Consider the following 26256-nt stretch of genomic DNA (forward strand, 5'->3'; position numbering starts at 1 on the left):
CGGCGGAGGGTAGACGGGGGCGCGGCCGGGAGATGCCCGCGCCCGGTGCGCGATGAGCGCGGAGGTGGAGGCCCCGCGGGCGGAGACCGGCGGCAGCAGCCCGGCGGCCCCAGGGCCCGGCTCGCCCGCCGGCATGGAGCCGGCGCTGCCGCCCGCCTCCCCGCGCGCGGTGCTGGGGGGCGGCCTGTTCGGGTGGCTGCGCGGGCGCTGCCTGGGCCGCAGCGCCGCCGTGGACCCGGCGCGGGACACCTTCCGCGCCATGACCGGGCTGTACGGCTCCATCCAGCCCGCGGACTCCGTGTACCTCAGCACCCGCACGCACGGCGCCGTCTTCAACCTCGAGTACTCGCCCGACGGGTAGGGGCCGCGCGCGGCTCCCCGGGTCCCTGGCGGGCTGCGCCGAGCCCGCGGTGCCCGCGGCCGGCCGGCCCCGCGGCTGCCTTCCGCTCTGCCAGCCGGCCGCTGTCCGCAGCGGAGCGCCTGGCTCGGCTGCGCTGGATGCGAGAGGGCGCGGGTTGTCTCGGCCTGCAAAAGCCGAGCCGGGCCGGCGGCGCGCCTGTGCGTGCCGCGGGAGTCCCTGCTGGGGTGCTGGGCAAGGCCGGGAACCCGCTGCCCCGTCGCCCTCTGCTGCGACGGCCGCTTTCGAAATGACCTGGTACGCCCGTGGCGGGGGGACCGCGAGATCCGATGCTGGCGAATCGTCGGGACTCGACCCGACGGCGAGAAGGCTTGGCTCGTCGAGCCCAGCATACGCGGCCCTGGCGCTGTGCGGTGGCTGCACCGCTCCGCGGCTCCGGCCTGCGGACAGCTGCACGGCCGTCACGGCGGGAGCCCCGTACGTCGTGAGCCGTCTGGCCGGTGTTCCGCTCCAGCCTAGCAGCTGCGGTGCGGGCAGAGGCACAGGGCAGCACGGGTGGAGCAGGACGGCGGTAACAGAGAGGGCTCCCCTGGACGGGGTGCGCTTCTCACTGCCTGGCGGTGCTCCCGGCTGCTTCGTGCGGGAGAAGGTGAGACGATCAGCTGAGGCTCAGGTTGAGAACAGAGCGGTGGGGCCACTCCTTTAACTCGTAGAAGTGTGAGTGTCGGATGTCCTCAGAGAGCTCAGTTTCTTTTTGAAATGCGATACTCAGTTATTCGTTTAGGGTTCTGTGAATGTTGTGAGTCTGCACTGACAAATGAGTTTAGAGATGTCCTGTGGTACACTTGTGTAACGAGGTAGACAAAAGCGAGTGACGTTTGGAGTCATGTAGAATAAAAGAAATCCTGCCACACAAGCTCGAAGCAGAGTGAGTTCAATTCAGGTAACTGCCTGTTTGTATCTTGCAGTATGCTTTTTGTATGTGAAGTTGTCTTGGCAGAATGACCCTGCAGCCTAAGGTGGTCTCAACAGTGTTTTGAGTTTGGATAGTCAGGATTGAAATCTTGATGGCTCGTCAGCTTTTCTGTTTTCAGTGAGTTTTCATCAGAACAGGACTCTGGTTTCCTTGCACATCTGAACTCGTGGTGATTTTGCCGTGATTGTGCTATAGAGCCAAGTTTCAACTCCTTATTTGTTCCTCTGTTTTTTGAAGAGGACAAAGTTAAGCTCCAGAAACTATCAAAACCATTCTCAGGTGACCGTTACTGGAAAGTAATTTCTTTTGTAGTAGATTCCCAGCCAGGTGTGCTTAAAGTTCCTGAGGCATGGGGTCCTCTCTGCTGTATGCGGTGCGAAGAGGCCAGGTGGGATTGCTCTGCTGGTTTAGCAGCAGACACTAGATTGGAAAAATACCTGTGCTTGGAGTATGCCAGTCACAGGCCTGCCCTAACCCGTTCTGGGCAGACCTGTCCTGTGCAGTGGAGACTTCTGGTCTCTCTGCAGCCTCTCTCAAGGGAACCAACTGCAGTCGGCATTGCTGTGTTCCTGTCAGCTTCTGACTCCTCCAGGCACTGTTCTGGGGCCGCAGCGGGGATCTTGCCTTTGGGCTCTGAGTGCGCTGCCGGTTAGGTTTGGCCTGCCTGCGGGCAGCTGCTGCGCAGGGGCTCACTTGGACCAAGGGTTGCTGGGGCACGCTGCCCTCTTGCTGTAACACTGCTGGGCTAGTCAGAGTTGTTGCAGTGCTGGGGGAACTTCTGAGCTTTCCCGGACGTCAGCTTCACTAAATTAGCAGGCCAGACTTCACTGTCACATCATTGTGCTTAGTCCGACCTTTCAGTGTAGGTGAACTCAGGAAATATCGATACCCTAGGAGAGGCTGGTGCAGAGCTGGACAGGCTGCCCAACCTGCAGACAGTTGATGTTTTCTGAGCCTGTTGGGACCCCTGTGAACTCTCTGCAGAAATCTCTCTGGTCTTGTTCACAAGTAATGTGTATTCTGAAGAAGGGCTTTGATTTTTTTTTTTTTTTTTTTTGTCCTCCAAGAAAAGCTGTAAATGGATACAGGGAGGTCTTCATGCGGGGAAGAAAAGGTCCTTTTTTTTAAAGGAGGTAACGTCCTTGAAATTGTAGTTTCTGGAAGTTCTGGTTTTGGCAAGTGAATTAGGTGATACAGTAAAATACTAAGTCTTGCTCCAGATTTTTCTGTGTCCTCAGAGTAGTAAAGGTGGCATGTAATGGTTTGGTGTCTGTTGTGAAGTTAATCTCAGAAAACATGGGTAACAATTAGCCACGCCCGATTTAGGCTTGTGCCAGTGCCTTGCTTTTGCTGCCTTTGACCTTCACTTCCATGGCACCACTACTGCATTTGGAAATCAACACTTTCTGTCAGAGAACTCTCTTCTTTTTTGTAGTTAACAGCGTGTGATGTCTGATAACAATCCCTTGGACTTCCTGCTATTTTAAAAAGCAAAACTTTTAAATCTAAACTTTGTAATATAAGCTTTTAGTGAAAGAATGACTCAGTTGCAAAAAGGCTAGATATTTAAAATAAACCTTTGAATCAGTCTTATTTCTGCCTTTAGCATTTACTTGCTTCATGCTGTTCTAATGTAGAAAATCACAGATTAATATTGGGAAGGGTGCTATTCTTTAGAGTTTGGTTTAAAAATTCTGCTCCTGAATATGCAGTCTGAATGTCATCTTTATGCTGGTTTTGGGTGGATGCTGAACTAAATAGCCATCAAAGTCAGTGTTACGGAAGGAGATGAAGAAATGGTGTGTCTTTATGCTGAAGAACTCAGTGGTTGCACTTCAGCACTGGCTGCTTGTTACAAAGCCGTGCTGTAGCTGGGGTAACATCTATAAAAGTCTTAGGAGAATATTGTCGTAGTTGATAAGGGAGGGAGATTGGAGGGGCTTGTTACCTCATGTTGTCCTCTTTAATGAGGGTCAATGCAGTGACTGTGTAAATTATCCAGCTTTATTGCAGCTAGTTGGCTCACGTGTGTGAGGAGGCTGCCAGCACTCAGCGCAGGCTGTGCTTCCTTTCTCCGTACAGCCTCGGTCAGACCCTTGCCTTTTACAGAGCTCTTCAGCTGATTATCTGACACACTGAAAAGCAAACTGCGGTGTCTCAGAACTCTCTGAAAAGTGTTGCAAGTGAACGAACAGAGGGAGACCACGACATGGGCACAGTCGTGTGGGAAATCTGCAGTAGAGTTTCAGAGTAGATGCCTTTCCGCTTACTCTTGGGTGCTGTTGTCTTTTTCTTTTTTCTCTTTTCTGCAACATTAAGCAAGAATCCTCTCATGAACAAAGCGGCAATTTTCATGGCAGAACTTGATTCTTCTCTTTTCCCAGACAGGAACCACTGAGTTCATGCGCTGCAGTGGCAGGGCAAATCGCTCTCAAGTAACTTTTAAATTAAAACAGCACTGATGTAAATACAATTAACTGTGTGATTTAAATAATGCCATCATTGGATCTATGAAGTACATAGCGCTTATAAAACAACTGCCTGTTGCAGAGGCTTACGAAATTGAATTAAACCTGTGGTAAACTCAAGATAAACTTTATTCTAGCCAAAGTCGTTTAGCAGAGAACGAACTAGAAATGAGGTTTATCAAAGTCGTTCAACGCTCTGACAACATTAGTAACCCATGGGTTCAGGATGATGTACAAGGAATTAAGACTGCACAACTGAGTGAAGCACTCTTAAGCTTTAGAAACAAGGATTGAAAATGTGCGCAATCACTCACCCAAAAGATAAGGATTGTCAGCCTGCAGGAGTTTCCTTGGGCAGTGTCCCATTCCAAGGGGAGAGTCCCTGACTGCAGACCCAGTGCTCCTAGGAGGACCAACTCAGTGTTCTCTCCGGCAGGACTCCCTTTATACCCTGGTTGAATCTGATCTGTGGTCCTACATGGTTATGCCAGGTCAGGCTGGCTGACAGCCTCACCTTCCTCACTCCTTGACCAAGGTGTGTACATGATGGTTGGCACTTGCCCGAGCAGTGTACGTGACCACACTGTAAAGATGCAAAAAGCAAGACAGTCATAAAGCCCTGGTGGATGCACTAGCCACAGCACTTTTCGTGTTAAAAAAAAAAAGTGATTTAAAAGGTCATGTGCTCTATCCAGTGCATGCACCAGCTGTGTGTTAATTATGCTGACAGCCAGGCAGGACAAGAGTCATGGTCTTTTGAAAAGGAGTTTAGAGAAGTTAACTTCTCCAGAATAAAACATGCTATTTTCTTCTACATTTTGTTTGTGTATTAGGTGTTTGAGAATAGACATATGCAAGAAGGCAATAAAAAAAAATATAAACACTGCTGCAGATTCTGTGCAGTGCAAACAGAAAACCAAACTGAGTAATGGTGAAGCTGTGTTTCTGTCAGGATAGGTAATGGGGATTAGCTGGATGTGCACGGATGTAATTTCTTTTACCTAATACCAGTGTTTCTGCTTTGCTCTGCTCCTCTGCAGGTCGGTGTTGACTGTAGCTTGTGAACAGACTGAAGTACTGCTTTTTGACCCAATATCTTCAAAGCACATCAAAACTCTCTCTGAAGCTCATGAAGACTGTGTAAATAACATCAGGTAGGTCAGAAGGAATAAAAGACCTCATATTTTGTCTTACCATGAATGCTTTTCTTATGACAGCATGATAAGTTTGTGTTACGTGCTTTCTTGAGGAGAGTGGGTTTTGTGAAGCCATTAGGCTGCAGTTTGCTTTGTGCTGTTTTTCTTCTCTTTGGTATTGGAGGTGAGGAGAGACTGAAAAGGGGAGGAGGAGGTGGAATCTGAAAGTGATGGTGGTGGTATATAATGCTGGCAGGTGTTTTTGTTGATGGAGGAGCTGCAGTTTATGGGAGGGGAAGAGTGTTAAGGTATTATCACCTGTTTCAACTGGCCTTTGGAATGCCCTGAATGAATGTGGTAAATCAGAGCATAACAAGTAGTGTATGATTTATGTTTGAAGTACAAGTCCAAGACTGTAGCAAGATCAGGTATTTATATGAATATGGCTGATATCTTGAATTTTAAGAGTGATTGCTGTAGTTGCATGGAAATTCCCAAACAAAGATTGGCTGCTTTTAGGACAGGTATGATATAGAAGAGCTGGGAAAGTGGAATGGCTTCTGCAATTCAACTTAAACTCAGACTTTATGGTTAAAATCCTTTGCCTGTTTCTCAGGATGAAATGAGGAAACAACAAGCACAGGAACTAAATTACCAGTATTTTTGTCATAATATTTTTCCTTTTAAAGTCTTATTTTTAGCTGTTCTGAGGATAGACTTTCACATGTGAACTTAAGACATTTTTTTAACCTTATGGACAATATTGCAACCTCTTTTCACTCAGATTCTCAAAACAAACAAACAAAAACCCAGAAAAAAACACCGAAAACCCAAATTGAAACAAAAAAAAACTGCAAGAAAAGTGTAGAAGCAATCTGAGCTTTTCTCAAAAGAGCTGAATAAAATGTGGGATGCCAATGTCTTTACACATTTGTCAAATAAACATGTTTTTCACAAGTGGCTTGTCTTTTTTAGAAGCGACTGAAATTTTACATCAGTTGGTTATCTTTCAGAAAAGCTAAGAGTAAAAGCTGGGGCTAGCTGACACAAATAGAAGAGGGGATGTTGAGAATATGCTTTTCTGTAATGTCTTTTCACGTCTTGCATGCCATGTCCTTTAAACATGTCTAGTTTTTAGATAGAGCTAGGTGACAGATAAAGCCGTATTACCAAGATACCAGAAGGCAACGGCAAAATGGATTTATTTTTATTTTTATACATCCATAATGCAGTATCTGATCCTTACATTCAAACTGCTCTTGCTATAGGGTTTGAAATGAGTTAGTCTGGGTTATGTTTTACATAAGAGTGTTCTTTTGCAGACTCCTGACCAGTTGGCTGTCTCTGTTGCAGTCAGCTGTGGTTGTCTTGAGAAATTATCTCATTCCTTGGTTTAGAACAGCGTTGAAACTTCCAGCTCTCTTCTCTTATTCAAGGGATCTCTTTTCTTTCTGCTTTGACTGTCTGTAAGGCTTTGTGACTCTATTCTTTGCCCTTAAGTGTCTCTGTGTAGTTTGATTTACATAAAAACACCAGTACTAACTCCAAGCAGATAACTCAGACCTACTGTTAATCACCAGACTAAGGTCCTTCCTAGCAATGTGTAGTAAACTTTCTGCTTTCCTTCAGAATGCTTCCTAAAGCTTTATTTTGTCTTTGTAGGATATTGACATCTTTCTGTGTTTTCCTGCATGTGCTGACTTGTTTATTGTTATAAACTTAGTTACAAGGAACTTAACTATATTCTGTAATACATGATTAGTACAACATTACCTGGAGTATTGTTTCTGCTTAATGAGCAGGACTCCAAGCACTATAGTACTACAGAAATTCCTTGTAGTAAACACCAAAAATAAATACCATTACTCCTGTACCCTGTAACAGGTGCCTCAGAGGTATGTATGAACAATGAAGTATGTAGTTGTCCTCTTCAGTAGTCTCCCAGTCGCTGGGGATTTGTGTGTAATTGTCTGAAGCAGACATTTTTTCCAAAAATGTCTGGTTTTGAGTTTACTTAAAACTCTCCGGTGGCAGAGCTTCATGGCACAAATGTGTTTCAAGGAGTATTTAATAGTGTTTTAAAAACTTGCTAGCTTAGTTCAAGGCCTTCTTAGGATTTTTTGTTTTCTTTTCTTAACTAGGAAGATAAAGAACAATTAATTCCTTATTTACTTTCTCAGTTTTGTATGCCTGAGTTACATGCACCTTCAATTAGCTGTTTTTCAAATGAATCCTAGTCTATTTGGTCATTCACTATGTCAAAGCTGTTCAATACCATTTTTATCTCTATTTCTTCTGAAACCTGTTTGTGGTGGGTGAAGCAGGGTTGCCTGTAGCATCCAAGATAAAGGCAAATGATGGATTTATACAGGCAAGAAGTGTACTCTGTTTTACTTTTGCCCTGAAAATCTGAAATGTTGAATTCCTTCTGTTGTAGTTGGTTATTTTTCATTGGAGTTGTTGCTATTTTTACATGATATAGCCTGGTTCTATGTCTGAAAGATAAAACGCTGTTTCTAGGGGTGATGTATCACACATTTCTGTGTTGATCATTCTTGCCTTAGTGTTCTTGTGCAGCAATCTCTGATGTTTTTCCGATAGGTTTTATTTTCTGTTTTATGTCAGGTGTTTTCCAAATGCTTTCATCAGGCATGAGTTCCATGCATAAAACAATATGCTTTGCCCTTCTAAAAATAAGACCATGCATAAATTGTAGTGGCAGCGGAGCATGGTAAACTCTGACCTGTGTAATGCAAACACAGTAATTTTATCCAGTTATTTTCTCAGTGAACCAAATAACTTGTCTACGTATGCTTTCAAAAAAAGTCTTATGTTCACTTGGTGTTTTTGAAGAGTCTGGCATTTGTTTCAGTAGCCTCTAGACTCAGTGTAATTTATTACCCACCTATGCCTTTTTAATACCAATTCCAGCCCTTCTATCCCTTTCTGTCTGATGGAATGTTTTTACATCAGATATTCTTTCCTTCTGTAATCACTTGAAGGTGGTCAAGCTGCCTCATACTTCTTCAGGCAGGAGTGATACAGTACACTGAATTTCGGCTGAAGAACAGAGATTCTCATGATAGAAAATTACCATCTGAACAGGCTAAGTACTTAACCTGTTCAGTGTAGAAATCCAGCTAGTATGACCCATATTCTTCTCCAGTTTCTCATTTTCTCCCAATATGACATTAGTGACGAGCCTGTAATCTGTTAAGAAAGCAGGGACTCGAGACCTGCCAAGTGCAAGACATACACGGTGTATATGGAGCGCTATGTATGTGATATAAATTCACTGCTGCATTGACGTGTACTGTAGAACTGCAGGTCTGTAAGTACCTTGTGAAATACAGAGCAGTAGGCTTGCTCTTCTTGCACTAGTTTGAATTAAATGGAATTTCTTGTTATACTGTGATTCAAACTCAAACCACTCAAATCCTCAAATGCACATGTCTATTGAAGGAGTCCATACATTTGGGCAGCCTGTGCCACTTGTGCAGTTGCTACTTCTAAAGATGATCCGAAATTCTCATCCTAAACAGTGCTCTGTACTGGCACTGTGGTATGCGTACTGCTTTTGTGCCTTTGAGAAAGCCCAATTTCGTGTGCCTACGTCAAACACATGAACTGTACTGTGGGGGAAAGGATGGCAGAAATGTGAGAGCAAAACCCCCTTGTGCTTTGACGGAGGATGTTGCAACTGTCCAGGTGGTACAAAGCCTTTGTGGATGCTGGAGGTCTGCATGGCTCCTCCTGGCTCTGCAGCTGCTGTGCTTCTGGGGCATTGTGGAGCTGGACGGGCTCTGAAGCCAAGGATGGGCAAAGGTGGAATGAAATTAAGGGTCAAGGGAGATCTGCAAACAGTGGCTGCGTTCAAATTTAAATCTAGTACATCTCTCCAAGACAGCAATACTGTGTGTAGTGTAAGCCATGTTGTTAGTAAAAGAAGCCATACATCAGCCAGTTAATCCACTGGATTAAATCTCTCAGAAAAGCACCGTTGTATGTCCTGTGTAAAACCAGCAGGCCAGCTTTTCCACATGCTCAGTACAGACACATGGTGTGACCACAGCTCTGCACGGATGCCTGAGGCACATCATGGAGTGGCAAGAGGTCTGATTGGAAAGGGCCTTCAGAGATCCGGCATCTCTAACAGCCTTCTGGTAAGAGCAGGGCTTTGGGCGGCCTCACCAGCATCCTGATAAGTCTGGCACTGAGCATTTCCAGCATGGACGGTTCCACCACTGTCCATGCCAGGCTGGCTAGGCAGGGTGTTTCTGAAAGCAGGTCCCTGTTGATCAACTCCGGTCACACGCTTTGCAACGAGTGCTGTGTTCTGCTTGTGCCAGTGAGGTCAAGATCTGGTGAGAGCTTTTGGTCGTGACTGGCCGCCTGGGATGCTGAGTGACTGCGTGTGGTGCAGAGCAGCATGAGGCCTTGCAGAAGGGAAGGTGTTCAGGTGTTAGCTGAAGGAGGCTTAGACAACATAGGTTTCGGCTAAGCTAGCAGAATGTGCGCTGTATAGAGCAGCAAGGTTTAAAAGCAGTACATGTCTTCTAGTAGGAGTGACAAAAGATGATCGTATTTTAAAGACCTACTTTGAGTGCAAGGAGCTTATGTCTGCAGTGGGGAAGAGAGGAGGATTTACAGAATAGCAGGGTGTCATGGTTTAGAACAGCTGGCAGCTAAGAACCACACAGACGCTTGCTCATTCGTCCCCCACCCCTGGTGGGATGGAGAGAAGAAAATACAACAAAAGGCACGAGGGCTGAGACAAGGACAGGGAGGCATCACTCACCGGTTATGGTCATGGGCAAAACAGACTGGAATTGGGGAAAAATCAGTTTAATTTGTTATCAGTCACATCAGAGGGGATAGTGAGAAACAACACTAGGTCTTACACCTTCCCCCAACCCTTCCCTTCTTGCAGGGCCCAGCTTTGCTCCCAGTTGCTCTGCTTTCCCCACACAGTGGTGCAGGCAGACAGGGAATGGGGACTGCAGTCAGTTCATCATGTGTTGTTTCTGCTGCTCCTTCCTCTTCAGGGGAGGATTCCTCACACTCTTCTACTCCAGCATGGGATTCCTTGCATGGGATACAGTCCTTCACAAATTTCTCTGACGAGAGTCCTTCCCATGGAATACTGTTCTTCATGAATTGCTTCAGCTCGGGTCCCTCCCACAGGTGCAGTCCTTCACCAACAGACTGCTCCAGCACAGGCTTTCCCACAAAGCTATGGCCTTCTTCAGGCAGGAGGCCTGCCACCTGCTCCAACATGGGGTCCTCCATGGGCTGCAGACGGATCTCTGCTCCACCGTTAATCTCCACAGGCGACAGGGGGCTCATGTGCCATCTCCCCACAGGCCACAGGGGAATCTCAGCTCCTGCACACCTCCTCCCTCTCCTCCTTCAGTGACCCTGGTGTCTGCATAGTTGTTTCTCTCACATCCCTCTCCTCTTTCCACTGTAGCCATGCCAGGTCCAGCTGGCACAATGATTTCTAACAGTCCCGGTGGGACGAGCTTCACCCAGTGGGCACCCCGGGAGCAGGGACCTTTAGGGTGCTCCAAGCTGTGACTGCTACTCGCTTCCCCCCTTCCTGCCTCAGAACTTTTAAAATATGTTCTTGACAGAGGTGGATGACGTTTGGCTGGGCCCTGGCCTGAGGTGGGTCTCACCTGGAGCCAGGGAAGCTTCCAGCAGCTTCTCGTGATAGCCATCCCTGTACTCCTCCCCTGTTACCAAAACTGCACCGCAGAAACCCAACACGTGGAAAGAATGAGGGTTGATATGGGTAGAAGTGAAGAGGGTAAAGAATAGCATGAGTTTCGTTAGTTATGATAGGATCTTGTGCAGTCTGAAGTGAAGACGGAATTGCTGTGTCTCCTGGTGCTGCCAGTCTCTAGTAGCGAAAGGATTGGGCAAAATTGGGGAAGATGAAAGGCATAAATTAGAGACAATTTAGGCTGACAGACCTCTCTTGCAGGGACTGCCAAACCAGTGCATGAGAATATCTTGCCAGTGGTCTAAAAGCTGACCAGTCCTAGGACGTCAGTGTCTTGTAAAGACTTGATAAGTTTAAAGCTGAGTGTTATCTGGATGGATTACTGATTTAGTTACCACAGGGATTCTGTGTGAGTGTTTGTCTCACTGGAGATTTAGCGATTGTGCAATCTTTCTGTGATTCATTAAAAAAACCCCAACAAACAAACAAAAAAAACCCACTCCAACAAAACAAACAAACAAACCCTAACTTCTGCTATGCTTCTGTGAGTTTATTAGTTTGATACTAGAAATGTACTACTGGTTCATATCTCAACAGCACTGCTTTTTAATGGAACTGTTTTATTGGCAAATATTCTGCTGTATGTTAATTTTTTTGTGTGGCTGCTCTATTTATTTCTCGGTTAGCTTAAATTCCCTGGTTAAGAATATTTAAATTAGAAAAGGCACTAAGCAGCCACAGTATTTCTCTCCCATTTTCAGGTTTCTAGATAATCGGCTGTTTGCGACTTGTTCTGATGACACTACAATAGCACTTTGGGATTTGAGAAAGCTGAACACGAAAGTGTGCACTTTACATGGTCACACCAGCTGGGTTAAGAACATTGAGTACGATACCAATACTAGATTACTAGTAACGTCAGGGTTTGATGGAAACGTGATCATCTGGGACACAAACAGGTATGTGGCTGTGTTCGTGCTGTTACATTTCTAGAGCTTGTGTGCTAGGATAGGGTTCTCCTGTACAAGATGGAAAACCTGCTTCCTTGAGTGGTGCTGTAATGCATTCTTAAATACTGTGGTTAGTTTATAGTCCTTATCAAGAACGTGCATCACTTTTTACACGGTAATAGTCCAGTAGCTAAAAAGAGAGCTTTGTTTCCCTGACATGCTGAAATGTAGTTCTTTCTTTTTGAAAAAGTTCTGTCTTCAGTGTTGTGGAATTATGAAAACGTGACTTCTGCCATTTCATTAAGATCCGATTTAAGTAGGATAAGGACAGTAGTCAAAGTTTGAGGATGAACAAGAATGGTTAGCACATCTTTGACTCTTCTGGACATTATTAGGGACTTGAATCAAAGCTAATTGCAGCCATTTTTTGTGCTTTTTTTGCTGTCCAGGTGCACAGAAGATGGATGTCCTCACAAGAAGTTTTTTCACACACGTTTTCTTATGCGAATGAGGCTGACGCCAGACTGTTCAAAAATGTTGATCTCAACCTCTTCTGGATATCTTCTGATTTTACATGACCTTGACCTAAACAAATCTTTAGAGGTTGGCAGCTACCCGATTTTAAGAGCTAGGAGGACTACATCAAGTTCAGGTGAATGCTTGTGGCAGCTTCTGTGATAGTGGTGTTTTATGTGATACTCTTAGCTAGCAAAAGGCGGCAGAGGTGGAGTCTGAAGGATTCTGCTGAGGAACTCTTTGGCATGGTATCTGCTCTGTTGTTCAGGGGTCATACGTGTTTATACTGTTGTGTGGTATGTTCTGACTCACGTGAAGTGTCAAGGATGATTTTTGGTGTCAAGACTTCAGCACTACAGAATATAGCATCTGTGGAATTCTGGCACCTAGGCTGGCAGTCTCTACCTTTATTTATCTGCTCTCCTTGATCTTGTAATAAGAGAAATGGAATCCATGTTGAGTAGGCTGACTGTGTGTGAGCTCTAGCAGCTGCTAATGACTGTTGTGTAGTGGTGTGGTTGCTCTCGACAGCAGACCTGGAAGAATAGTGTGCTCTGAAATTTCACTGCTTGCTTCCTCCTGCTTTGTGGCAGTAACGGAGCAAAACAGTGACAAAAACTCTGCTGTTTGGGGTGTCAGGTTATAAAGGGATTGGCCTGGAGAAAAATTCATACTCCAGTTTCTAGTAGTGACAGTACGTAAGGAGGAAGGCATGCAGCTTGCCTCTTACTCCCAGTAGAACTTGTTGTGCTGGCAGTTTGTTTGTATGAGGCACAAACAGAATGGTACTCTTAGACTGTAAACCGAGCTTTGAAAAGGGTTTTAACAAGATGCCTTACCCTTTACTTCACATTTCTGTGGAGGATTAAGTGAAGGATGTGCTTGGAAAGTGGGCAGTGCTTAGGTGTTGTGTTCACCTGGTTGATGCCTTTTGCAGACATAGCATCATCAGGTTCATCTGGTCCTCGAGCTGTTGGTTCACCGTGTCACCAGAACGATTCAGGTCCACTGTCTGAGAAACACATGTCGCGGTCCTCTCAGCGAGAAGGTAGGAAAGATTTAAAAAAAAAAAAAAGTCATGGACTTTGACTCGTTGTACCCAGAAGAGGCCAGAGTATAATAGTGCAAAACTGTGTTTTTTCTCTGTGTGACTTTTAAGAGTAGTGTTGTTACAACTTCTATTAAACTGATACAATATCATTGCACACCAAAAGCTGGAGATCTAATCGTTTTTTTCCCAAGAAATCTGGTGACAGCAAAAAGACCTTTATTTTATATTGGTACATTATTGTTGTTACGCAGAGATGCTCCCTTTCCTTTGTGGTTTTACCTCGAACAAAGTTAATGTGAATGACCTTTAGAGGGGGGGAAAAAATGAAAAAAAAAAACCAAAACCACAAACAAACAAAACCAAAACAAAACCAGAGCAGAACATAGCTGTGTTTTGCTTTTTATTTGCCTTATTGATGCGAATATGTATCTGCAGGAGGAGTCAGTAGCATGGAAAAACAGTATTCAAAAATTAAATGTGGACGGAGTGTTTCGTGAAGTTCTGATTACAGACCGAGTCCTACCTAGCTACAGAGCTATGAAAACTGATGATTCTGTGATTAGCAAGCTTCCTCTGAATCTAGGATACACTTTCAGAGAGTCAGCGTGACCTTGGCCAGTTGGTAAATACTTTGTGAATCACATGCAATTAAAAATAAGTATAATGTTAAATTTTAACTACTCATGGTTGTGAGACCCTCAAACATGCTTATGGAAGGAGAAGGCTTATCCAGATGCCATGGCATGATTTACCTGCGAAAAGCTTTCTAGAGGTGAGGAGGAGAAGGGAGGCAAGCTGAATACAGCTGAGCAGACTTTGAAAAGAATTTGGAAAGGAATCATAGAAGTTTGAGAACCAGTAGTTATTACAAAGAAAACACTCTTTAGATTTTGTTTTAATGATAACAAAGAGTGTATGTGTGGAAAGTTAACTTTGACTTAGTTCACAGTATGAGGTGATTTAAGGCAGGTCTTGGAAGGCAAATTTCAAAAAAGAAGCTATTTGAAATCAGGACTGAGCCCATTGGTATTAGCTTCAGTTGTTCGTATAATCTCTCTTTATTCATTTATCCTTTCATAAAGGTGCAGTCTTTTCTAGCAATCAGATGTCAAATGTCACATGTTTGACCTAGCTTCAACTGTAGACTGATGAGAGAGGTGAAGACCAATGTGTAGACTTACATTGAGACTTACAGTTGACTTCCCCTTCTAGGTGGATCACCTAGAAATAGTTTGGAGGTCTTAACGCCAGAGGTTCCTGGAGAAAGAGATCGAGGCAATTGCATTACATCACTACAGCTACATCCAAAAGGATGGGCTACGCTTCTTCGGTGCTCAAGTAATACAGATGACCAGGAGGTAAAAAGAAATATGTTTTTATAAAAAAATACATTGAGTAAGATGTATTGATCATACAACTATATTGAAATTGCCTTGGTTTGGGGTAAATTTGCATTTGAATAAATTAGTCAGTTATTTCTGCTTACAAATGCATTAATTTACCACCAAGATTATGAAATTATTTTTTCTTTTATGTTTTTAATGACCTCATATGACTTTGTATCCCTCATTCCCTCCCTGGGAGGAGTGGCTGACACACCTGAAGGCTGTGCTGCCATTCAGAGAGACCTGGACAGGCTGGAGAGTTGGGCAGGGAGAAATTTAATGAAATACAACAGGGGCAAGTGTAGAGTCTTGCATCTGGGTAAGAACAACCCCAGGTACCAGTACAAGTTGGGGACTGAACTGTTGGGGAGCAGCACAGAGGAAAGGGACCTGGGGGTCCTGGTGGACAGCAGGATGACCATGAGCCAGCAATGTGCCCTTGTGGCCAAGAAGGCCAATGGCATCCTGGGGTGTATTAGAAGGGGTGTGGTTAGTAGGTCGAGAGAGGTTCTCCTTCCCCTCTACTCTGCCCTGGTGAGGCCGCATCTGGAATATTGTGTCCAGTTCTGGGCCCCTCAGTTCAAGAAGGACAAGGAACTGCTTGAGAGAGTCCAGTGCAGGGCCACAAAGATGATTAAGGGAGTGGAGCATCTCCCTTATGAGGAAAGGCTGACGGAGCTGGGTCTCTTTATCTTGGAGAAGGGGAGACTGAGGGGGCACCTCATTAATGTTTATAAATATGTAAAGGATGACTGTCATGAGGATGGAGCCAGGCTCTTCTCAGTGGCATCCAATGATAGGACAAGGGGAGATGGATATAAGCTGGAACATAGGAGGTTCAGCTTAAACATGAGGAAGAACTTCTTCCCAGTAAGAATAATGGAACACTGGAACAGGCTGCCCAGAGAGGTTGTGGAGTCTCCTTCTCTGGAGATGTTCAAAACCCGCCTGGACGCATTCTTGTGTGATCTAATCTAGGTGGTCCTGCTCCAGCAGGGGGATTGGACTAGATGATCCTTTGAGGTTCCTTCCAATCCCTAACATTCTGTGATTATGTGATTCAGTACTCCTGTTGCCCAGCTCTTTCACAGAACAGGTTTTATAGCTCACAGGTCTGTTAAAGATTTTTCAAACAGTAGTTGTGCTGCCAAATACATGACTTGAAAATATGTACTTGCCAAAATATAGGAGATGGGAACTTGAAAAAGACAGAGGATTAGAGGGTTGTGTACTGGTGAACATGGTTTAAGTTGAGCAGAGAAGCTCCTCTGAATTCCTCAAGTGCCTATGGAATGCTTTCTACCTCCATTTATGCTTCAAGGATGAAGTGCTCCTGCTGTGCTGATGAATGCTTTCCAGAGGCTGCTCCTCTTACCTGCCATGAAAAAACTTCCTGGTGTATTTTTGCATCTACTTAAAACTGTCATGCTGTAGGTCTGAATATAATGAACATCAGTGATGTTGACATAATTTCAGAATGCCTTGATCTCAACTCTCATCCTAAAACTCTGCAGCTTATATATAAAGGGGGCATCGATGATCTTCCTGGCAGAATCTATTTCAAGCCTATGCTTGAAATACTAAGTCATAAGACCAGCTACAGCTCATCTACAGCTTGCAGATTTCACTCCTCTAAATAACTGCTTTAAAGAAGTAATGGCAGACTTTAAGGCTAGTGTTGGATTTCCCCAGATTTTGTCTGTGAAGTGTCACGTAATAGCTGCTTTATTGTACTGGGACCCTGTTTTAAGCCAGACAAGGAGTCTGTAATGCAGTCAGAAATAATGAAAAAACTTCTTCATGGACTATATACAGAAAGTAAGAGCCAGCAGGTTGTATTTGAGAGTGCCTGCTTTGACAAATAACTTCCAGGTTAACTCAAGTTCACTTTAACTTAAAGACCATCCAGACTCTTCACAACACCTGGATTCCACCAGATGGTCCTCCTGCAAACACCCTTTTTCCTAGGGTTACTTCAAAATTATTGCTGTGACAGTTGTGCAGACCAGTCTATTTTCAAGACAGAGGTTTTATGTTTGTTTTCCAAAACCACAGAGAATTCCTTGAATACTTGACCAATAATAAACAGTTTAGTTAATTTGATAGCTGATATAAATTGGGATTTGTTTGGGGGGTTTTGAGGATTCTTGTTGGTTGTTTTTTTTTTTTAAGAAAGCCACTCTTTGTAATTGTGACCTCTTACAGATCTGTAGAGGACTGAATGGAAGCGTAGCAGATGTGTTATAAATTTTAATGCTGGTTCTGTAAACTTATAATAAAATTGCTATACAACACAGAAGTTTTTGGCAATGCAAATATTGTATTGGATCAGTTGATACGATTGACCTAGTTACAATTTCCCATGGTCCTAGTGTCTGCCTTACTCTCTACTATAAATATTTATTAGTATTGTTCCCTTTGTGTTTGTACAGTAGAATGCATGGAACAAACTAAGAACACTTGTCTTGTGGCTGAAATTGGATCTTTCAACATGATACAGAACTGTTTTTTGCATTTGGTTTGAGATTAGATAATTGGATTACACATTAAAATCTCTGCCTGTCTCACAAGTAACAAGCTGCTATAGAGCTGTTCATAACATTCCTTCAAAATCTGTTTCCCTTGTTTCAAGATGTCTTTCCTTTTGAAGTTAAAAGCACAAAGTGCCAATGCTAAGCTGTAAGTTACAGTAGGTTGAGTTCTACTTCATTGTAGATTTAATTTAAATGTTTACTAAATCAGAGCAGATGCCTGGCCAAAGGATTAGGCTTTGATCTTTCCAGATAAAAACTAGATTTGAAGGTTATATCTAGCATCCATTTAATTAAAAAGGCAGCTTTGATGCTAGACAGATGTTTTGCTTAGACAATTCAAAGCGGAGAAGATGCCAAGGAACTGGCTTGTTTTCAGTGTTTCATAGTAGATGCTTATCGAAGAGAAGGTAAGCACTAGCATTGGTCATTCCTGTGTTACTCACTTAAGGTACAGCGGGAGGGAATGAGTATTTGCAGTGCTTTATTTTTTTTTAAATGTTCCTTTTTCTGCCTCTTCCTTTAGTGGACTTGTGTCTATGAATTCCAGGAAGGAGCCCCCGTGCGCCCCGTCTCACCTCGTTGTTCCCTGCGATTGACTCATTGCATTGAAGAAGCCAATGTGGGACGGGGTTACATCAAAGAACTTTGTTTCAGTCCCGATGGTCGGATGATTTCATCCCCCCATGGCTTTGGGATCCGCTTGTTGGGGTTTGATGCACACTGCAGTGAACTTGTCGACTGCTTGCCCAAAGAAGCCAGTCCCCTGAAAGAAATCCGTTCCCTGTACTCTCACAATGACGTGGTTCTGACAACCAAGTTTTCTCCAACACACTGTCAGATTGCCTCGGGGTGCCTTAGCGGACGTGTTTCTCTATATCAGCCAAAGTTCTAGGCACATCTTGTATCAACAGGACCTTCAGATGTTTGTGGTTTTTACTTCAGTTTAGTTGAAGTGTGTTCTTTCTGAAATCTATAAATCCAGATAAGATCATAGTTACTATGATCTCTGAACACAACAGTGGAATGAATTTCCAGCCCAGCACTGTATGCGTTCTCATACTGCACCCACAAGTCCACTTCCATGCGCTGTGTTTTCAGCCTTCCAAGCAGACCTCTGCTCCTGCTGATCCTGTGCCATCGAGTCATTGTTCCAGTTTGTTTGTACCATAATACTTGTTGATAATTTCCTTTGATGCAACTTGAAGTGGGCTATTTGAAACAAATGCAGAGCGGTCAAAGGTAGCAGTTGCCAGAACTCCAAGGCTACCTGGGTATGACACGTCTTTGTTCCAAAGGAGCTGGACTTCCTCACGTACACTTCCTTGGCCTTTTCTGTTGCTGAAACTGCTATATGGTGATTATTAGATAATGAGCAGCTTTTCTACGTAACTAACGCAATTAGTTACTGTCACAAAAAGAAAAATATTATTTTTGTTTGTGTATTAATTTGGTTGGTTGCGATTGGACAGAAGAATCTTACTTTCTGTAATGTTTTGCTGTAGTTAAAACGTTTGGTTTTCTGTTATTGCATATATTGTGTTTATTGCCAGAAGGAGGAAGTTATGGATGGAGATATAGCTGCGTTTTTTCATCAGAGTTTAGTAGGAAGAGATGGGGGCAGAGAAGCAGGAGTTGAACGGGTGAAGACCCTGCCCTGTAACCACAGCAGGTGGGTTGTTTGGATGTTTCGAACAATGGAGGTATCCTTGGTCGGCCTCCCTTGGGCGACTTTGACTCCTCAGCCACCAGGTTTTCTGTTGTAGGGAGTTTTCTGCATCAGTAACATGAAACTTTCATCCTGCGTTTGAATCTTAACACTGCAGAATTTTCTGCTGATGTTAAGGCTTTATCTCACCTGACTGTTCTTCCACACCTTGCCTGCACCGTTGCTGTGAGAGGAATTCGTTTAGGGCATGTCTGTAGTATCACCAGATGAGCCTTTCTTCACATGTACTGTCAGTTTGGGAACAGATTAAAAGCATGCCTGTCTAGAGTAAGATCTATTTGGATTTAACTGGGCTTATTATAAAATTTAAAAAACGTTAATGTTCACCATCGAATCACATATAAATGGCAAATTTTACCTCTCAAGTTATTATAGCTAACCTTATAAATGAACAGGTACTTCAGTCTCATACGTCTGTATCACTTTGTAATATTCTCATCATTTACATGTTCCGAGATCTTTTTGTTTTTTGAGTATTTCACTAAAGTTTTGTTGACAAATCACACCCTCAATTCAGCAGGAAACTTTACCTAAAAAGGACTGTCATATTTTGGTGTTCAGATTCACCATCTCTGCCTCAACAGAGCATGCTTTTTAAAAGTTGACTCTTATAAAGTCCTTTGCAAAATATGTGTTTGGGGATAAAGACGGTGTCTATGAAGATGAGATAACTGGAAGCCTGATGTTCCTGTTGTAGTTTTAAATTTGTGTAGGTAGCATACTCTGGGTGTTTTTGGAGAAGTCAATGATACTTAAGGCTCCTGTGAATTATCTTAAGTTTCCTCTTTTGGAGAATTTCTTTAGTAATACAAAGCATTCAATATTGGGTATTTTGTAATCTGAGGACTAGTTAATTACTCCTGCATTGGGTTTTCATCATCTCTAGCAACTGACTGCTAAAAGACTGCATTCAAATAGTCAAGTATGTGCAGCTGACAGACTTTCTGCAGTTTAGTAAAAGTCCTAAACTTTCTGTTAGGTAATTAGGTAATTCTAATTTAACAGAATTACCTGGTAACATTGTCTTAGTAGAATACAATCTCAGCTGGAGGAGGAAGAATAATTTTTTAAGTAAATATACTCATTAACTTGAAATGCAAATGCCATAGTTTTCTCAGATAGCAATTCATAGGTTGAAATGTTCCATAGCATTTATTCTGAGGAATTCTGTTGTTGCTGAAACTATTGTCTTGAACTTGAAAGTAGACTGATGAAATCATAAATGAAGAGGTATGCCCTGTTTTCTAAAGCACTGAGCCTTAAGTTCAAAGACTTTTACCCTTTGAATACTTTTGGAACTGTGTGCAAGAAACAGAATTCATAAACAGGTATTTTTTTACTTTAAGTAAAATTTTTTTACTTTACTTTAAGTGAATTGGCCAGGCCATTAAAAACGGGGCCTAGTGACTGAATGAAAAAATTATGCAAGTGTGTCTGAGACCAGTTAGAAATACATGACTTCCATTGGCACCCGGCTCCTTTTGCATGTGTGTAACAGCCTGTGAACCTGAACCTACACCTGGGGCAGCTTGGATTTATTGGTTTGTTAGAAACAGTTCAAGGAGACTTCGCTCATCTGTGACTTCATAAAATGAAAATGAAGTCTGCAGAAAACTTGAGGATAGTTGTGGAATACGAGATTTTTATGCAAAGGAGGAGCTAAGCTACAAGGAGTTTTTAATTGACCAAACTGTTTGCAAAAAAAAAAAAAACACACCACAAAACAGAGAGTGTGGCAAAACTTCTGGATGCTGTGTTCTTGACATTAGTCCAGCAGAAGTGCCAGCTTTTCTGTTCAAGTATTTTGAAACAGAGTGCAGTGTGATTGTATGAACACTTGCTTTTCTCTGCGCTCCCCTCCATTAAACGTTGTTGCCTGTTAGTAAGAAGGGAACAGGTTCTGCCCCGTCGCCACACTGGACCATGATGGCTTTTTCCGTAAGCACTCGCTCTCCGCTTCCCGGCTGCCGTTTTCTCATCTTACTGAATGTTTTACTAAACATCATTAAAGGGACTACCGGTAACGTTTTGAAGAAATCTTAAATACTGTTCTCACAGGCTTGAACCATGTTCATTTTGGAGGTGAAGCAGCACCCATGAAGTCAAAGCAGTTCATGGGTCTATTCGTCTGTTTTCGTGGCTGGTTTCGTTTTTTTCTATCAGAAATTCCTTGAACTGGTAGATTACTTGTGACTTTAATTCTATGCCTGTTAATATGCACTGTTACTTTTTTAATTCTACCTCATGATATGCTGTTTTTTACAAGAGTATTGTGCTGAAACATTGGACGCTAATTTTTCTGTATAAAGAACTGTTTAAAGTGATGCACATCGTCATATGTGGATACTACCTGCAATGCACAGCAGCAAGTGATGGGTTGACCAGCCCTGCCCGGCTCTGGGAACCAGGGCCACTGAGCAGGAGTGTAGGACTGGTGCTAAAAGTTGACCTCGTTAAGGGGTTTGATATTTTGATGCTTTTGTAGCGTGTCCAGCATATGCATACTAAGATGGGTTCTGCCTATGTATGCTGTATAAATGTTACCTAGTTCTTCTGATGACATTTGTAATGCAATTGAATTAGAATAAGTAGGTAATCTTAGATTTTGGTTGTTTGATTACACCTTTTCAACAATACTTGGAAGTTTTCAATGAAAGTTGCTCTGGTTTAGCTGTGAAGTTCACATAACACTTATTGAAACACTATTGAATAGTTTGATATGCCTTGCAGTTGCATCTTGGTGGAAGGAGTGATTTTCAGTTGTCTTTCTGAGTAATACTACCTTGCCTTATTGAAATAATGAAGTAATTTGTTGTTGAGCTTTGCATTATTTCTAGATAGTAAAAAAAAAAAAGTTTATCCTTCTGTTAAGTTTCAGAAGATGAATTATTAACCTTCCAGAACTATACAAAACTTTCTGAAACAAATACAAGAAAATGTTTCAAACGGTAGGTGAAAGGCTGAACTAACAGCGAAGTATGGTAGTGGCTTATACCAGAGGTTTCTTTAAACTGATTTATTTTTGACCACTCAAGTGTTACATCATTTGATAAATTTTACAGTATTTCTACTGAAGATAGAGCCCTCTATTTGATTGTAAAGCATGCAGTATGTGTTTTAAATGCATGGTTTCATACTCATTAACTTCTCTAGTGAAAGAATTCCTCCATTCACAGCATGGCTGATCAGCAGCAGCAGATAAACTGCGTAACTAAGATCTCTGTAGGAGTGTCAACGTATAGCAGCGGCTACAGGAACCAAACTAGTGTTTGAAGCTAGTAATCCTTTTGTAATAGTCCAGTGACTGTATGTTGTGGGAGTAAATGCATATTCTGAATATTCCATTAGAGGTCAGTCTTTAAATCACTGCAGCACTAAACATTTGTGGGGTGGGGTGGAGAAACTATTGATGGGGCTATACAATGACATTCATGGGTATGTACTTTGTATGAGGGGAGTGTGTGTGTGTGTACTTTAGTATATATACAGCCACAGGGCATCAGTCCACTTGTCAAACGTGGGTAGTTCAGGGAAAAATGTAACCTCCAAGTGGAACTATTGGGGATAGGAAGAAAAGCACAGTGATATAGACAGACACACACAGAGGTTTGTTTGCACTCTTGGAGTCTTGGTAAGGACAGTTTGATTGCCTACTACCAGAATAAGAATGTAAACGTCAGGTTTTTCAGGGGTTTGGGGGGGGGGGGTGTTGATTGATTTTGGTAGGGTTTTTTTGTTTGTTTGTTGGTGTTGTGGTTGTTTTGTTTTGTTGTGTTTTTTTTTTTAATTTGGGTAACACTGATGTGGAGAAGGTTGTGATACCGTAAAACATGGGTCTGTTGCTCTAAGAAATGTGAACTCTTAGGAAAAAGAAATACGCTTGCCAAGTGAAAGCTTTTAAAAAAGTCTAGTTTACAAGATTCTAAAAAGTTGGAATAAAAGGAAGAAGTCAACAGCCCATATTATTTTTGTAATGCAGGAAAAAGAAACTTCTCACTTCCTGATCTTAGTCAAAGGTGCATTTTCTTAAGCACTAAGTATCTTCAGTTAAGGTTTTTAATTACAGAACAAATTGTGCATGTAGAATATTTTGAAATACCTGATATTTCATAGTAAAAATTGTAGCCTTTTAATACAGTATAGAAAGTATCAGAACTGCTCTGAAAATATTGTACCTACAGCCGTACAGTAACTTAGTATTTGTGGACAGTTTCTCTTGCTTGCATAATAAATTAAACATTTAATAATTCAATGAATTAAAATCTATTTTAATGTATTTATCTTACACTGAGCTCTGTTCTGTAATGCTCCCTGGTTCTTGCCTACTCCCTACAACTAAGAGGTAAAAAGCAGTGCTTAGAGCAGGACAACCTCTGTCCATGTCTCTTTCCCTCCACAGGTTTCTTTGCTACTGTCCTTACCATCAGGCATGCCTGTGAGAAGAAACAGCTCACTCATGAAGCCTAAAAGGCAGGACACATGTTGAGGCTAGTATGATAATTACAAGCTAAGTATAATTAACCATTCCATTGCCTGACAGTGACCTTCCTACCAGACAGTACCTGTGGAGTAGAGAGCTCCTTTTGTTCAAACAGCAAACCCTTGAAGGCAGCATTGCTGTTCTTGTAAAATTTTGCCGAAGGCGTCTTGCAGTGGTGAGCAGACAGCCATCTGCCCACAAGGAACAGCCCGAAACTGAAACCTGTTCCGCTGCTCTGCTGCGGAGAGCTGTGTCTGAGGCACAGGGTCACGCGTTGCCTGTGCCGAGAGTGATGCTCTGCCCCGTTACGCTGCCGCTTGCAAAGGTTTTGGCTCCTGTGAAACCACTCACCATTAGGCACCTTCAAAACAGCACCTGCACAAAACTGAGTTCTGCCTCAGCGTCACCTGAGGAGCAGACAAATGTCATGGTGCCATGAAGGACAGATGGAGCATGTGGGGCACCGCACGCTCAGGGCACATTGTGTGTGTCAGGGTTATCTGCTGTTGGGTTCCCTGTAACTGAGGCCTCAACACACGCAGGAGCAACACAACATCTGTGTTTAAATCGTAAGGTGGATTTGAGTTGAGGCGAAGGAATACAAGCTAAGCAGCTGAGGAGATGAGCGTGCTTTGCTGCCCTGGCTTTGATCTAAAGTCTGTAATACTAAGCTGCTGCCGCTGCAGTTCTCAAACTTGTGCGTCACATGACCGGCTATAGTCCTTTCCCATCAAATTTTCCTGAAAATAACAGCCCTGCTTGATGTAGACTACCACAGCAGGCAGCAGTAAACAGTCTGTACCCTGCCTAAAATGTGCGTTATATCCAGCTTACCTACCTACCCTGATGCTGCAAAAATGCTGTTTCGGCTTGTCAGGTCTTGTGGCTTTCTCCTGCCCGCTCATTATGCATTGCACAATAGATAAGGGGAAGAAAGCTGTCTCCCTAGTCGTTAGCGATGTGACGGCAGTAGTTGCTTTGAGAAAAACCAAACTGCAGTATCACAGCCTGACTGATACATAACGTACACTTTTCATAGCTGTTACTGGAGCCTCTTGCCTTTTCCAGCCGTGCAGCCATTTCAAAACTGCTGAGAGCTGTTGCCTTCATAGTAGTTTACTTTCCCATGTAAAAGCCTGTGTTCTCCTCCCCCCCACCACTGCAAACAGCTAAGAACTGGCCAAACTTGATTACCTGATCAGCATAAACTAGGTATACAAGGTCTTTGGAATAGAACTATGCCTCAAAGAGAGGCATATTGCTCTGCAATACAGAGCAGTATTTTGCAATATTGCCCTCCTTTGCTTAAAGTAGTTATTACCCAAAGTCTACCTCTGTTAAGTCTTTCTCTCAGCAGCATTCTCACTATCATTGCTGGTGAAACTCCCCCTCCCTTGGAAACGATTGTTGTAGTCCACCAAGAACAGCAACTGAGGCAGCAGCAATCATTTAAACTCTGCCTTAGAGGTTGGTTAAACCTCACTGCGAGTCCCAGCTGTGTGTTTTTAGAGAAGGCAGCAACTGAGGCCTGGCCCCTCCATCTGCTCAGGCACAGACATGTGACGGGGCACTGGACCATCCTCGTGGCCCCCCCCAGCCCCCGGTTAAAACAGATTTGCTCTATGTGTTTATTGTGTTAATAGTGATTGATCGTTACGCTGTTCGGTTGCTCTCGTGGTGTTTTTCTGCAATTCCCTACATGCCCTGTGTGCTCTTTGCGATGGTGTTCATCATCACTGATGATGATGGTGTTCATCATCACTGGGAGAGGGCTCAGGGCCCTCATGGTGCTGTACGGTGTAACTATGGCTGATGATACGGTCATGGCGCTGCCACGCAGCTGGGCTGGGCTGTGTGCGCAGCGTTGGCATCATGCCCGTATCCCAGGCACCACTTCCCAGAATTTGTTGGTAATCGTGCCCAACTGGTCGGGGAGGTGGGGGAGGATCCAGTCCGCCAGCTCTTCACCCGCCCTTCCCACTTGGGCTGATTAGGATTTTGAATGTCCCGGGGGTGTGCTGGCCAGCATGGTCCTACTGCTGTGTGTCTGGCAGGTGTTTCAGGTCCTGTCTGGGGTTAAAGAACTACTCAAAAAACTCTGGAGATCTGCGCCCAGGTGGGACAGTTACAAGTGGCACGGTGTGTGGGAAGACATGGGCAAATTCCTAGAACAGTGCACACCTCAACTGTTTTGGGAATTCACCCCTGAGCAAGTACAGAGCGCTGACAAACTGGCAGAACCGTTGGGAAAAGTGTGCTGTCACCCTGGCAATTCCAGGGAGATGCAGCTCACTGCGGTGTGCTGGGGCCTGGCACATGGCTACCGAGTGGCCTTGTCTGACACTATTCAGCACCCTCAAAGGGGAGAGGAGGTCCCTGGATCTGGTAACAGCATGACAGACACTGCAGCTGAACTGGAGAACCCACCTGTGCCCCTGTCAGTGGCCCCTCTACAGAAGAGAAAGTGCCTAAAGAAATCAGCTCGCTTAGTAAGGGATGAAAACGAACCAGGACCATTGCGATAACAGGAGGAAGAGGTAGAACCCACATATGAGACGACCCGATCGCTGTCACAAGGCGAGCTGCGAGATATGCAAAAGGATTTTAGCTGCCTTCCAAACGAGAACATTGTTACCTGGCTGCTCCGGTGCTGGGATAATGGGGCCGATGGCCTGGAATTCGACAGTAGGGAAGCTAGGCAGCTAGGATCCCTGTCTAGGGAAGGGGGCATTGACAAGGCGATTGGGAGAAAAACACAAACCGTCAGGCTCTGGAGGCGGCTTCTGTCAAGCGTGAAGGACAGGTACCCCTTCAAGGATGATATTACATGTCGCCCAGGCAAGTGGATCACCATGGAATGTGGCATCCAGTACCTGAGGGAGTTAGCTGTGGTGACAGTGATTTATAGTGACCTGAATAATGAGCAGCCACCCACAGATCTGGATGAAATC

The 26256-nt window shown here is 43.8% G+C and overlaps 1 protein-coding gene across 1 annotated transcript; it reads left to right on the forward strand.

The window, feature by feature from the left end:
* The first annotated feature begins 52 nt into the window (after window positions 1-52).
* Window positions 53-19794, forward strand: DCAF10 (DDB1 and CUL4 associated factor 10). The gene is made up of 7 exons (XM_086628992.1): window positions 53-357; window positions 4843-4956; window positions 11425-11622; window positions 12063-12265; window positions 13067-13177; window positions 14393-14538; window positions 17623-19794. Exons 1-7 carry the CDS (start codon window positions 53-55, stop codon window positions 17989-17991), a joined length of 1446 nt encoding a protein of 481 aa, XP_086485118.1. The 3' UTR covers window positions 17992-19794.
* Window positions 19795-26256: the final 6462 nt, after the last annotated feature.

This window comes from Tauraco erythrolophus, chromosome Z (assembly GCF_009769465.1).
Source record: "Tauraco erythrolophus isolate bTauEry1 chromosome Z, bTauEry1.pri, whole genome shotgun sequence".
NCBI lineage: Eukaryota > Metazoa > Chordata > Aves > Musophagiformes > Musophagidae > Tauraco > Tauraco erythrolophus.